Below are 13574 nucleotides of genomic sequence, written 5' to 3' on the forward strand. Positions count from 1 at the left end.
TGAACCCCAACAATAACCCTGGAGGAAAAAAAAAGATTTATCACATGAGAGAGGAAGAGAGAGTTTCACATGAGACAGAAAAAAGAGACAGATAGAGACAAGCCAATGCATCACTCTGGTAGGATTAAACTGGGAACCTCGGGCACACAAGTCTGATGAGTAGAGCTTGAATCAATTGAATCAAAGCACACAGACACGTGGCGTTTTTCCAAGCCGATTTCCCAACCACCACTGATGAAAGAGAAGGTGCAATGTTTGAATAATCATCAGCCTGGGCTCAATCATCTCACCTCTAGAACACAGAGCCACCCCCTTCCTGCACACATCCTAAACACAGTCACTGTAAAGCATCTTTCCCACATGCTGTAAAGCGATTTCTACATGGCCTTAAAAACTCCCTGCCAGGCTAGCATACGCAGAGCTGAGCAAACGCTTCCTTTTCGCCATCTGTGCACTTCTCACTGCTCATCTCCCCACCTCTCCCCACCAGGTCTTTGTTTTTAATTGAATGGATCCAAAGATACAGCCAAGCAGCTGGATCTGCTTATCTGTGACTCTGTCCCAGCTGCTTTTCGCACTGGTGGAGGATCCCCTCTGCCCAGAGATTGCCCAGGCCACTAAAGCCTTAGTCCTTGCATGCCCCACCCCTGCTGCTATGAACACAGGTGCCTGACCCCACCCAAAGGGAAAAGACATTAGACTTTAACATTCTGCTTTAATGGGGGGTGGGGGTGGGGGTGGTTACTTCTGCCAGCAAGCATTTTCATTCCAATAGTGGAAGTAAACGTTCTTAAGGGAATCTTAAGTCTGAGCAATTAAGTGGGGAGAAATTACAACAAGACACCTACCACTTTACACCTGTGAACATGTCATACATCTTTCTGACAGAAATGTTGGAGAGGGTGTGGAGGAAAAGGGTCACTTCTGCATTGCTAGTAGGAGTGTAAAATGGTCCAACCATCGTGGAAAACAATCTGGAGATTTATCAGAAAAACAGAAATGAACTTGCCCTGTGACCCAGCAATTCCTCTCCTGGGATTTACCCAAAGGGAACAAAAACACCTATCAGGAGAGATCTGTGTATACGTATGTTCATAGCAGCATAATTTGTTTTCCTTTTTCTTTTCTATTTATAAAAAGGAAACATTGACAAAACCATAGGATAAGAGGGGTACAGCTTCACACAATTCCCACCACCAGACCTCTGTATACAATCCCCATCCACTGACAGCTTTCCTATTCTTTAACCCTCTGGGAGTATGGACCCAAGGTCATTGTGGGATGCAGAAGGTGGAAGGTCTGGCTTCTATAACTGCTTCCCCGCTGAACATGGGCGTTGACAGGTCGATCTATACTCCCAGCCTGTCTCTCTCATTCCTTAGTGGGGAAGGGCTCTGGGGAGGCTGAGCACCAAGGCACAGTGGTGGGGTTGGCTGTCCAGGGAAGTCTGGTCTCATCCTGCTAGCATCTGGAACCTGGTGGCTGAAAAGAAGAGTTAACATACAAAGCCAAACAAATTGTTGAACAATCAGGGACCTAAAGGCTGGAATAGTGCAGATTAAGTGTTGGGGGTCCTCCATTTTGTAGATAGCTAGTAGGCATATTTAAGTTATATTTCAAAGGGCCTGTAGATATACTAGCAGTGGGTTTTTTTTGTTGTTTGTTTGTTTTTGTTTTTTTTTTTGCCTGAGCCCAAAATCTGATATGCAGGTGGATCCTAATTATTGTCTGGGGAGATGATGTCATGGCTGGAAAAAGGACCAGAAAGCTGGATCAGGGAAGAGAGTAGCTCCCTAATATAGGAAAGGGGTATAAACATTGTTGACTGTAAATCCCATCGCTTTGATGTGATCTGGGGCCCATAATTAGCTTAGGAGCCTGTGTGACCTCTGCATCCCTGTAGATCTGAGCTCACATTCTGTGGTCATGAGTAGGAACACTCCAAGCTGCCCCAGTAGTATCGACTCATCTTCCTCAGGTGTAGCAAAGAGTATGTTGTCCATCCTCCCTTTGGTGGATGGAACATTCTCTACTGTTATTGATCCAAGTTGAGGTTAAGGTCCTATGGGGGCCCACAGAGGGGCCTATTTTGTTGTTCCTGATAGAAATGACTGGCAACAATGGAGAGAGGGATTTATTTGAGGTCTAGGCCCATCAAGTCTGTTTGGGAATCTCAGGAGCAACATAATTTGTAATTGCCAGAACCTGGAAGCAACCCAGATGCCCAGTGTCAGATGAGTGGCTAAAAAAAATTGTGGTATATATACAGGATGGAATACTGCTCAGCTGTTAAAAATGATGAAGTTATTCCTCACTTATTTCCTATTATACTTCCCTCACTCACTCCCAAGCTAACCTTATCAAAGCAAGGACTGCAAAAGCTGAATAAGGGCAAGAGACAGGCATCCTTTAATAATGATTCTTTAGTCATTATCAGGCCACCCCATCAGCTGGGGTCCTATTCGGAGAGTCCTGAGATTCCCCAACAGACATGACGGGCCTAGACCTCAAATAGATCTCTCTCTCCATTGTTACCGGTCATCTTTATCAGGAACAACAAAACATACCACTTTGTGGGCACCCATAGGACCTTGCTCTCAAAGTGGACCAACAATGGTAGAGAATGTTACATCCTCTGAAGGGAGTCTGGACAACATACTCTATGCTACACCTGAGGAAGATGGGTCCTGAAATTGGGGCAGCTTGGAACGTTCCTACTCATGACCACAGAATGTGAGCTCTGATCTACAGGGATGCAGAGGTCACATAGGCTCTTAAGCTGAATATAGGCCCCAGATCAGATCAAATCAATGGAGTTTATAGTCAACAATATTTATATACCTTTCCCATATTTGGGAGCTACTCTCTTCCCTGATCTAGCTTTCTGGTCCTTTTTCCATCCATGACATCATCGTCCCAGAAAATAACTTGGATCCACTTGCATATCAGGTTTCAGGCTCAGGGGAAAACAAACAAAGAAACAAACAAAAACAAAAACAAGCTAGTATAGCCACAGGCCCTTTGGAATATAACTAATATATGCCTACTAGCTATCTACAAAATGGAACGCCCCCCCCCAACTCTTCATCTGCACTACCCCAGCCTTCAGTTTTATGATTAGTCAACAAGTTGTTTGGCTTTATATGTTAACTCTCTTTTCAGCCACCAGGTTCCAGATGCTACCATGATGCCAACCAGATTTCCCTGGACGATGACTCCACCAATGTGTCCTAGAGCCCTACTTCCCCAGAGCCTCGCCCCACTAGGGAAAGAGAGAAACAGGCTGGGAGTATGAATCGACCTGTCAATGCCCATGTTCAGCAGGGAAGCAATTACAGAAGCCAGACCTTCCACCTTCTGCACCCCATAATGACCCTAGGTCCATGCCCACAGAGGGATAAAGAATAGGAAAGTTATCAGGGGACAGGATGAGATGCAGAGTTCTGATTGTGGGAATTGTGTGGAGTTGTACCCCTCTTATCCTATGGTTTTGTCAATGTTTCCTTTTTATAAATAAAAAAATAGAAAGGAAAAATATGAAGTTATCTCCTTTGCATCCTCTGGATGAAACTTGAGGACATCAAGCTGAATGAGATAAACCAAAAAGAGAAGGACAAATACTAAATGACTTCATTATTAGCTGGATTTAAGTAGGGACAGGGAGGGGGACACAAAGTAAAATATAGATTAGACATAATGTATTGCACCAAAGGAAAGGCTTCTGGGGAGGGAGGGGAGAAAAAAAAACTTTGGGGGTGGAGGCCAGGCAGTGGCTCACCTGGTTAAGCATACAAACTACACAGTGTGTAAGGACCTAGGTTTCCTCACCTGCAGGGGGAAAGCTTCATGAGTGGTAAAGCAGGGCTGCAGGTGTCTCTCTGTCTCTTTCCCTCTCTATATCCCCCTCCCCTCTCAATTTCTCTGACTCTATCCAATCACAGAAATAAAAATATTTTTTAAAAGGAAACTTAAAAATAAGAAAAATTCAGGGGCCTGGTACATTATGAAATTGGATGCATGTGTCAGTGACAACCCCCTCACTAAAACAACGACAACAACAAAAAATGTGGGGAGAAATTGTGAGATCAGTGTAGCTCTGACTAGAAACCTTGATGTCACCTAATTCGAATTGGTGTTTGACTCTTGGAAGAGTCAGGAAGGACTCTCTACACAGAGAACACACATTGTTTGGCCATCTCCCCCTAGCCATCCCCACTCCCCTCACCTCCCCAAAAAACAAAACTGCACTTGCCTAGTCTACTTTCCTGTCAGGGTCAGGTTTGGCTCAAAAGCATCATAGGTAGCAATCTCCCCATCCATCAGTGCCCCTAAATGGGCCTTTTTTTTCCTTCTGAGGGCAGGCCAGTGGCTGGTGGCTGGCAGCTCTTACTGCTGAGTCTCTATTCCAAAAGACAGCAAGAACAGGAGGACATGGTGGGTGCTTCTAGGATCTCTCTCTCTCTCCTTAAGAGAGAGAGAGAGCTACGAGTTTCCTTCCTCTCCCCAATTCCAACACATTGGCTATCTAAAGATATCGGATACAAGTTTGATTGCCAGTAACTAGCAGGACTAAACCAATTTTCCTGGCAGGGGGAGAGCTAGACCAAAACCAATGTAAAGCATACAACAATTCCCCCTTTTCTTTTTAACTAAGTGACCACAGTATCAAGGGTGTGGGGTGAACAGAAACCTATATCATACGGGCATTTTCAAAAAAGAAACTGGCACAAACATGGAGAAACATGTAAGCGAGTAACAATTCTTCATAGTGGTTTGGTCCCCTTCCCCCCCCATCTCTAGCTGATTGTGGTTTAGTCCTGCTAGTTTGGCGGCCTGCTTGTCCCCGCCCCAGGAAGGAACCCCGACAGAGTTCCAGAGTGACAGAGTTCGAGACTTCTTGGCGCCGCCATGTGAGAAGGATGCAGGAGAGTTCTGTTTGGTGATTAGTTTGGTTTAGTTTATGAATCGTTGATCTTAAATAAAGAAATACAGCTTCCCTGCCCGGCCGTATGTCTCTGGTCGTCTCTGTTACCTGCCCGTGAAGCTAGCCCAGCCTGCTGAAGCCAGCCCGTCGAAAACAGAGGAGAACAAATATCCAGTGAGGAGCATGTGAGAAATACTAATGTCCTGTAGCCCCAAAGGGGATGAAATTCTTTCTGCTTAGATGAAAGGCAAGCAGCAAGGGAGGGGCATCAGAGAGCAGACAGCACCTGAGCTGAAAGGTAATGTACTTACTGACTTTCACAAGGAAGACATGGAAGGAAGTATTCTACAGAGGCCGTGCATGAGGTATGGAAGTCTGAGGCACACAGACTTCCATACCTCATGGGAAGGAAGGGAAGGAAGGGAGAAATGGCCAAGAGCAGCTCAGTGAGATCTTGTCTGTCTTGCTATAACCTCAGACTACTTTCTGTTAAATCCAGGGACCCTCTGGAGGTGTCTGCAGTTAAGAACATTTAAAAAATTATGAAACAGTAACTAACCTATCTTTATTGTATAACACATTTCAGACTGTTTCTACAAATTATCTCACTTTGTTCTCACAATAAGGCAGGACATGATGAGGCTACATTGCTGTTGCGAGGGTTATAGCAAGAGGTCAGTGTGAAGCACTTGCACTCGGCCAAGCCCCTAAAGCACCTCCACTTCTAGTCCCTGGTTTCTATAGACAGCACCTTATTTGGAAAAGGGGTTTTGCATATATCATTAAAGCTCCTGACAATGAGAACAACATCTCAGATTATAAAGCAGACCCCACACACAGTTCTAATGCCTTTTAAGAGAGAAGCAGAGGGAGATGTAATACAGAAGAGGAAAAAAGTGTTACCATGGAAACTGACTGGATGAGGGGGTCACAGCCAAGAATGCCAACTGCAATTCCACTCCTAAGTATCTAGCCAAAGAATATAATGGCACTACTGAAAGGACTTAGGTGCCCTTATGTTCATTGGAGCACTATTTACAAGGGTCAAGAAACAGAAACAACCCACGTGCTCAGGAAGAGGTGGTCAATATACACAGTTGAATTCCACTCAGCTATAAACAAAAATGGGGGGCAGGTGGTGGCACACCCATTTAAACAGACATACTACTAAGCACCAGGATCCAGGTTTGAGCCCCTGGTTCCCCACCTGCAGGGGGTACACTTCACAAGCAGCAAAGCAGGTCTGCAGGTGTCTTTTTCTCTCCCTCTCTATCTCCACCTTCCCTTCAATTTCTCTCTGTCCTATTGAATCAGATGAGGGGAAAAATGAAAATAGCGGCTGCCAGGAGCAGTGGACTCATAGTGTTGGCATCATGCCCCCACAACTGGAGGCAATAAAAAAATAAAATAAAATAAAATAAACAAAGATAAAAAATTTGCCATCTGGGGTAAAATGGATGAAGCAGCAGGATTCAATGCTGAGTGAAACGAGTCAGAAAGAAAAAGATTGCTCTCACATGTGGGATATAAAGAGACAAAGAAAGGGATCAGACAAAACCAGCTCAAAATTTATCCTTGGAGGATTTGAGTCAGAGAACTAAAGCTGCCAGAGTGGGAGGGCATAAGAGACTCAAAGAGGTGGAGGGGTAGAATGCAAACTTAACAGGTTGATATATATATATATATATATATATATATATATATATATATATGACTTTTTTTTTTCCTATGGTACTACCTTCTCTTCCTTTCTAAGTCACACCTACACCTATTATTACTTCTGAATTTCCTTCCTTTTTTCCTCTTCACTCTCTGGGTCCTGATGGAAAATTAGAAGGAATGGCTTGAGTTTTAACAAAAGATTCCAAAGTTACTGGCAGTGTTATATAGACTTGAAAGGTGTGGTGGGATGTGGTCACTCACGTAGAATTGTAAACCAAGAAAGACAAGTCTAGAAGGACTCCTACAATTCCATTCAAGCAAAAGGACCTTACAGGGTGACCAGAAAGGGAGGAATTCTGAAGGGGGCAGGAGCTCCTGGGTGGGGGGGTTCTCCCTCCTTCCTCTCCCCTCTTTGACTGGCCCTCAGATAGAAGCTGGGTGTCTTCGTACAAAATAGTTTTTGTTCAAATTACATTTGTTTTTATTTATTTATTTTTTTTTACTAGCCGTCACTTAAGATGGGATGAATGGAATGGGGAAATACATTTCATTCATTCTGGTGGAGTTGCATTTTCTGGGAAATTGCACTGAACAATTGTCACCATCCTGTAACCGCAGTGGAACCACAATGGCCAAGCAGACCTGCTCTGATGGGTGAGTACAGCTGCAACTGACTGGAAGGAACCCTTGGCAGAACATCACAATTACAGCTGCAATCCCTCCGGGTTACGAACAGCTGAGTCAGCACACTCGCTGCATTTGCATGCAAAAGCAGTAGGAAATGCAGGACATCCAATAAATACAAATCACTTTGAAAGAAAAGCCAGCAAGGTTAGAAGCCAGAGATGAACGGCAAGATTCTGTCAAAGGCGGCCTAGGCATCCACTTGGGGCTGGTGTCCTCTGCATTTGGTGCCTCCTCCCTTTAGATGATGCTGCCGCCCAGATCCTGTGCGCTGCGGTGCTTCCCACTGGGTCTGCTCCCCCAGGACTATGCAAACCTTTCTGTCCCATCCCCCTCAACTTCCCCCGCCCCCCCCCCCACCTTTGTTTTGGCAAGTAGCTGACTCTGCCTTCTTCTGTCCCCTGGGCAAGTATTTCCTGGGAGGGTTCAAAGGCACTTGAAGGTTTTGTTTATTTGCTTATCTGTTTGTTTAGAAAGGGGCGTGGCAGCAAGTCAGGTGAAGGGGTGGAAAAGACGATGGTCAAGAATTCCCTTTCATTCTCCCCGACTCTCGGCCTCCCTTTGCTTGGGTGCGATACACTGAAGCCAGCCCCACACTTACTTTGTATTTTCCCTTTTTGTCTCTGGCTTTGGGTACTGGCGCATGATAGTGGAAGTGAACCCAAGTTGGGCGACAGTGCTCTGCAGACACCTATCATGGGGGATGAGAAATTCTACTATGTTAGACCATTAACCCCGCCCCCACAAAATGAAAAAGTAAAATAAAAAAGATAAGGAAAAGGAAAATGAGCTAGCTGGGGGAAATAATTGAGTCCCAGCCACGGAGAGGAGAGGAACCCCTTACAGACGGAGGCGGCTTCAGCTCAAGAGCTCACAGGACCCCAAGGGGCGCGTCCCTACCCCCCACAGGCTGATTGAGGTCCCTCCTTACTTAGCCGGAACTTGCGCTGGTGCACAGAGCATGGATTCTCGGTACATCGCCAAGCCATGTTTGCCTGCAGAGGCCCGGGGGCCGCCAGCTATAGTGCGCTGAGCTGTGGGCCACTTTGTGACGTGTCGCATGGAGACGAGGTTGGGCTCCAGGCTCCCGGGCCCCTGGGCTGCAGGAGTGCAGACGCGGGCTCGGATTCTCAGGGTGCAGTCACTCCACTTTCGGGTGTCTGCGCTGTTCTTGGAATGAACCTCTCGCACACGTTGTTCTGTGTGCGAAAAGGAGAGTAGACTGAAAAGAAAAATAATATTGTCAGATTTTCAGCTGCACATTTTCATCTGTCCACCACTTTCAGCTTAAGTGAACCTGGGACGCATGTTGTCTCGGATCCTGCAGTCATTGGGTAACAGCTAGAGGACGGGTACAGAAATTATCCTGTAGAAGTAGCATGAGAACCAGAGTTTCCTGCTTTCAGACCAGAGGATGCCTTCCCGCGCCTCGCTCCCCCAACACACACCCCATATCCCCTGGAGGGGCGCTGAGAACAGCAGGACAGTGGAGCCAGTGCTTGGAAATTGGAGTGGAGGAGTGAACAGAGATGCAAGGATGATGTTTTTCTCCTCAACTCCCCGTATCCCTGTCACAAACAATCATGATGTGTAATTGTCCATCTACTTTTTCCTCTCCCACCGCAGGTAAACCGGTCTCTCAGCCCCATGTATGTTATGAACAGGTAGCATCAATTCTCTTCATATATATTCTTGGCGGCCACCTGGTCACTTGACTTGGAATAAGTATTTAGCATTTATGAATAATTCTAGATGGGGAGGCAGCTAGTCCCACATAGATACTAGAAGAAGCCAAAAACTGGATGGTACTTTTCCAGAAACTTACGCTTAAGGGTGGGGGTAGAACATAGTGGTTATGCAAAGAGACTTTCATACCTGAGGCTCTCAAATCCCAGGTTCAGTCCCCCACACCACCATAAGCCAGAGCTGAGCAGTGCTCTGGTAAAAAAAAAAAGAAAAAGAAAAAAGGAAAACTTAACTTTTAAAGGGGCCGGTCTACAGTCTTGCGTAGGCAGTCAAGTGTAACAAAAGGGGACTTTCAAAGAAGACAGAATAAGCATCAAAGTAAAGGCATCAGGCATATATGCTAAGATTTTCTTTCTCTGTCATTCCCCCCCCCCCCCATTTCTTTCTTCACTTTTTTCTTTCTTCCTTTCTTTCTAGGACAGAAAGAAATTGAGGGGGTAATGGGAGGTAGCATGGGCGAAAGACACCTGCAGCTCTGCTTAGCACTCATGAAGCTTTCCCACTGTAGGTGTGGGGAAGAGGAGCTCCAAACCATGGCAGCCTGCATACTCTTATCAGGTGTGCCATCACCTGGCCCCTGAAAATAATTCCAGCCCCCCCCCTTTTTTTTTTGGTTGCCCTTGTTGTGTTGTTGTAGTTATTGATGTCATCGTTGTTAGATAGAACAGAGAGAAATGGAAAGAGGAGGGGAAGACAGAGAGGGGAGAGGAAGATAGACACCTGCAGATCTGCTTCACTGCTTGTGAATTGACTCCCCTGTAGGTGAGGCGCCGGGGGCTCGAACTGAGACCCAAACACCAGTCCTTGTGCTTTGTACCACTTGTGCTTAACCCGCTATGCTACCACCTGACTCCCCAAATAATTTCTTTAAAAATGAAGAGCTGGGGGTCAGGCGGTAGTGCAGTGGGTTAAGCAGATGTGACACAAAGCGCAAGGACCAGCTTAAGAAACCCAGTTGGAGCCCCCAGCTCCCCACCTGCAGGGGACTCGCTTCACTGGCCTTGAAGCAGGTCTGCAGGTATCTATCTTTCTCTCCCCCTCTCTGTCTTCCCCTCCTCTCTCCATTTCTCTCTGCCCTATCCAACAATGAACGACATCAACAACAACAATAATAACCACAACAACAAGGGCAACAAAAGGGGGGAAAATGGCCTTCAGGAGCAGTGGGTTCATGGTGCAGGCACTGAGCCCCAGCAATAATCCTGGAGGGAAAAAAAAAATGAAGAGATGAACTAGAATTTCCTGGGAGTATGTTCCTATCCATATAATGGAATGAATATAAGACTTGTTAGACTCTCAGGCACTAAAGTCATGAATGACTGGTGGAACACATTTTAAGCCAGTCTTCTGGCAATGTTATTAAAAGGAAGGTATCTAAATCAGGATTCTCTAGTGGCAACTAAATTAAGAAAGCAGCAAGCACCCAATAACAGATTACTGTCTGGAAGTGGTAGGACTAATTAGCATAGCTTAATTGAATAGATGTATACTTTTAAAGTGGAGCAGTGACTATACAGAATGTTAGAAGTGCATTGTTATTAATATCTTGCATTTGTCTCCTCTTGGAAAGCTGTGAAATGGCAGGATAACCAATGCACCGAAAGCCAGAGTGTCTTCCTATGCTTTCAATCTGGGGTTTTTGGGGTGGGGCAGATACTTCTCTGAGCCCCAGTTTCCTGACCAGTAAAAAAAGCCACACTATAGCACCTACTTTAGTGAGCTCTCAAGCTTCTTTCTCTCTCCTCTCTGTCTTCCCCTCCTCTCTCCATTTCTCTCTGTCCTATCCAACAACAATTACATCAATAACAACTATCTTTAAATAATCACTATAATAATAACTATCTTTAAAAGATCACTATCCCAGACTCCTTCCTCAGACCATCCAGTTCTTCTTTTTTTTAAAATTTTTTAAATATTTATTTATTCATTTTCCTTTTTTGTTGCCCTTGTTGTTTTATTGTTGTAGTTATTATTGTTGTTATTGATATCATTGTTGTTGGATAGGAGAGAGAGAAATGGAGAGAGGAGAGTAAGACAGGGGGAGAGAAAGACACCTGCAGACCTGCTTCACTGCCTGTGAAGCGACTCCCCTGCAGGTGGGGAACCGTACGCCAGTCCTTGTGCTTTGCGCCACCTGTGCTTAACCGCTGCGCTACTGCCCAACTCCCCATCCAGTTATTCTTTTTTTAAAAAATAATTTATTATCTTTTTGTTGCACTTGTTATTTTAATTGTTGTTGTAATTATTGTTGTTGATGTCATCATTGTCGGATAGGATAGAGAGAAATGGAGAAATGAGGGGAAGACAGAGAGGGGGAGAGAATGATAGACACCCGCAGACCTCCTTCACCACCTGTGAAGTGACTCCCCTGCAGGTGGGAAACCAGGGCTTGAACCGGGATCCTTAAGCTGGTCCTTGCACTTTGCACCATGTGCACTTAACCTGCTGCACTACTGCCTGACTCCCCATCCTCCCACTTTCTCCACTTTCAGGAAGGGGAGCTGGATATTATTATTATTATTATTATTATTATTATTATTTGCCTCCAGTGTTACTGTTGGATCTTAGTGCCTGTACTATGAATCTACTGCTCTTAGTGGCCTTTTTTTTTTTTCTTTTTTCCCCCTTCTCTTCTATTTTTTATTGGATATGACAGAGAGAAGTTGAGAGGGGAGGGAAGGGAGAGAGGACAGTTGCAGACCTGCTTTGCTGCTTGTGAAGCATCCCCCTGCAGGTGGGGAGCCTGGACCCAGATCCTTATGTAGATCCTTGCACTTAATACAGCCCCTGGACATCAATTTCAATTGCCAATGGCCAAAGAGTTAGTCAGACAATTCAACTGAAGCCTCATTTACTCTGCAGCGCACCCTATCCACTCTTTAATCTGTTAGATCGACGTTCCTAACTTAGAGCCTTTGTATCTTTCCTTTGCTTATATTTCTTCAGGCAGTGGCTGTCAAGTGTCAACACTCACTTAACATCTATTATTACCAGCATTTATCTATCCAAAATAATGTTCTTTTCTTCACTTTAAGTTAATGATACCCCCATTAAATGTGCCTAAAACGTGTTAAAATTTTTGAAATATCCTCCACAAATTGATGTAGATTCTTTGGAATTCCTTAGATGAGCACACAAAGAAGACATTCAAACTGATAACCACTGTAGGGGACCAAGGTGGACTTTGCCAGGACTGGTGAGATAGCTCATCTGAGAGGATGCCTGCTTTGCCATGTGGGTGAGTCAGGTTTGAGCTCCCAGTACACTACATAGGAGCACTATGGCAACGGGGGAAGCTTCAGTGCTGTGCTGTAGCTCCCTCTCCTCTCTCTGCCTGTCTCTCTCCCTCTCCCTCTTTCTGTATGAAAAAGTCAACCTGGAGCAGTGACACCCCAGTGACCACAATAGGAACAAACAAAAAGGCTGCTATCTTTAAGCCCCAAATCAAACTATAGCCATGAGGTAAGAAGAAGAATCCTCCCTCCTTCCATAGATAATGTCAAGTTCACGTTCTTGTTGGGATAGACTGCCTCCAAGGTCACTGACAGCTTCAATCACTTAGCTACATCAAGTCTTAGACATTTGTTATAAAACTAAGATTTAACTTCACACTTTATCTCCAAAATCAGATCCCAGGTCTCTGATGCTTCCCTTTCTTGGTCCTCTCACAGCACTTATTGTCCTTATTAGCTGGCATACCTGTCACCCTTTACAAGCCTAAAAGCTCCTTGAAAGGCAAGCCCCTGCTTTAGGCGCCTCCCTCCATCAGCACCAAGCCCAACACCCTGCCCGGGCTCTGCATGTAACCATGTGTGTTGAGTGAATGAATCGATGAATGGATGAATGACTTACGTTTGTTCTCCTATGGATCTCTTTGAAGGGGGGGTAAGTAGGGTCTTGCATATATGTCACCGTTTGTTTTCATTCAGATAAGAGAGACAGAAAGGGGGAGGCAGGACAGCACAAAAACCTTCCTTCCTTGCCACTACACCTGTCATTTGGTGCTGGGGCAAGGCAGGCACCCTACCTGGTGAGCTAGCTTTCTGATACTTAGACTTTTCATGATCTTAAACTGTTCACATTTTGTATTTAGGCCACCTTTATATGAACCCTGTTTTCCCCATGTAGATGCATACCTGTGGGTTTTATTTATTTATTTACTTATTGCCACCAGGATTTTATTTATTTATTTATTGTCACTGGGGTTTCGTATCTGCACGATGACTCCACTTCTCACAGTGTTCTTATTTTCTTCTATTTCTGTGACAAAGGATGAGAGACAGAGAGAAGAGACAACTGTAACACTTCTTCACCACTCGTGAATCTTCCCCCTATAGCTGGGGTTCAGGGGTTTGAACTCAGGTGTTTGAGCATGATGATGTGTACACTCTAGCTAGTGTGCCACCACTCGGTCCCTGGATTATTCATTTTAAAGATCACCCGACATTATATCCAAAATACTTGCTAATAAAATACACTAGCACAGTATTTATTTCCTGGTAGGCAACCCTAAGACTTTGCTGCGTCAATACTGAATGCATTTGGTTCAGAGTTAACA

The 13574-nt window shown here is 45.0% G+C and overlaps 1 protein-coding gene and 1 long non-coding RNA gene across 4 annotated transcripts in view; one reads left to right on the top strand and one right to left on the bottom strand.

The window, feature by feature from the left end:
* The window catches only part of TEX26 (testis expressed 26), a 44903-nt gene extending 36496 nt beyond the window's left edge, over positions 1 to 8407 (bottom strand). For 2 of the 3 annotated variants that reach the window (XM_060191660.1, XM_060191659.1), the window contains exon 1: positions 8202 to 8407. In XM_060191660.1, coding sequence (XP_060047643.1) covers positions 8202 to 8259 — 58 coding nt within the window. In that variant the 5' untranslated portion in view covers positions 8260 to 8407. The remainder of the gene's footprint in view (positions 1 to 8201) is intronic. The other variant, XM_060191661.1, reaches the window with a different exon arrangement.
* Positions 8408 to 8530: 123 nt separating this feature from the next.
* LOC132538647 (uncharacterized) lies at positions 8531 to 12472 on the top strand. Its single transcript, XR_009550008.1, has 3 exons — positions 8531 to 8604; positions 8897 to 8934; positions 12124 to 12472. It is a non-coding gene; the product is annotated as an uncharacterized LOC132538647 (long non-coding RNA).
* Positions 12473 to 13574: the final 1102 nt, after the last annotated feature.

The sequence above is a fragment of the Erinaceus europaeus genome, chromosome 5 (assembly GCF_950295315.1).
Source record: "Erinaceus europaeus chromosome 5, mEriEur2.1, whole genome shotgun sequence".
In the NCBI taxonomy this organism is placed as follows: domain Eukaryota; kingdom Metazoa; phylum Chordata; class Mammalia; order Eulipotyphla; family Erinaceidae; genus Erinaceus; species Erinaceus europaeus.